Below are 769 nucleotides of genomic sequence, written 5' to 3' on the forward strand. Positions count from 1 at the left end.
GGGCCAGGAATGTCCCCAGAAGGGTGAGGAGGAGGTGCCTTGGGGGCATGCTTAGAACCTTTACCTAGAGGGGGTGTTATCCTGGTCCTTGCCTTGGGAGTTACCTGGAAGGTGATGGGGAACCTCTACCTAAGGGATCTACCTGGGTTACTTACATGAGAGTAGTTACTGGAGTCTTTTCAAATAGAGGGTTACCTGCAGGGGTGACCTGAGAGCTTTGCCTAGGGGACGTTACCAGAGGTGACTGGAGGCCTCATCTGGGGTCTCACCTAAGAGTAGTTACCTAGAACTTCAATTTCACGGAGATTTAATTTAATTAATTTTTAATGGAAATTCTCACAATAGGTGTAGGGGCCATTATTCCTGTTTCCCAAATGAGGACACTGAGGCTCAAGGTAGCACAGCTATCAGATAAACCACTATTGGAAGCCTTGTCTGGAACTCCTTATCTGGGTTCTTGCATGAGGTGGATTATCTGAGGGACTTGCTTGAGTTCAGTACCTGAATCTTTACCTGAGATATCATCTGGGATTTCATCCTTGGGTGTTCACCATGGAGCCCTAATCTTAGAGCCTCACCTGGGGCGTGTTACACAAGTACCGCAGGAGCTCGCCCACATACAGGATCACTGTCACGCCATGCTGCCGACAGTCATCCCAGAAGCAGGAAGCAGAGAACTTGGGGGCCAGAACACAGGTGGCTCCTGGGAGATGAGAGGGGAGGGTGTTTCAGGTCATGCTTCCAAGTTGTTATAAGAAGCTGCTTTTAG

General features: G+C 49.3%; 1 protein-coding gene across 1 annotated transcript in view; it reads right to left on the reverse strand.

The window, feature by feature from the left end:
* Positions 1–769, reverse strand: part of SLC27A5 (solute carrier family 27 member 5) — a 14160-nt gene that overhangs the window by 2353 nt on the left and 11038 nt on the right. Inside the window, exon 4 of the mRNA XM_026457557.1 lies at positions 579–703. Coding sequence (XP_026313342.1) covers positions 579–703 — 125 coding nt within the window. The remainder of the gene's footprint in view (positions 1–578; positions 704–769) is intronic.

This window comes from Piliocolobus tephrosceles, chromosome 21 (assembly GCF_002776525.5).
Source record: "Piliocolobus tephrosceles isolate RC106 chromosome 21, ASM277652v3, whole genome shotgun sequence".
NCBI lineage: Eukaryota > Metazoa > Chordata > Mammalia > Primates > Cercopithecidae > Piliocolobus > Piliocolobus tephrosceles.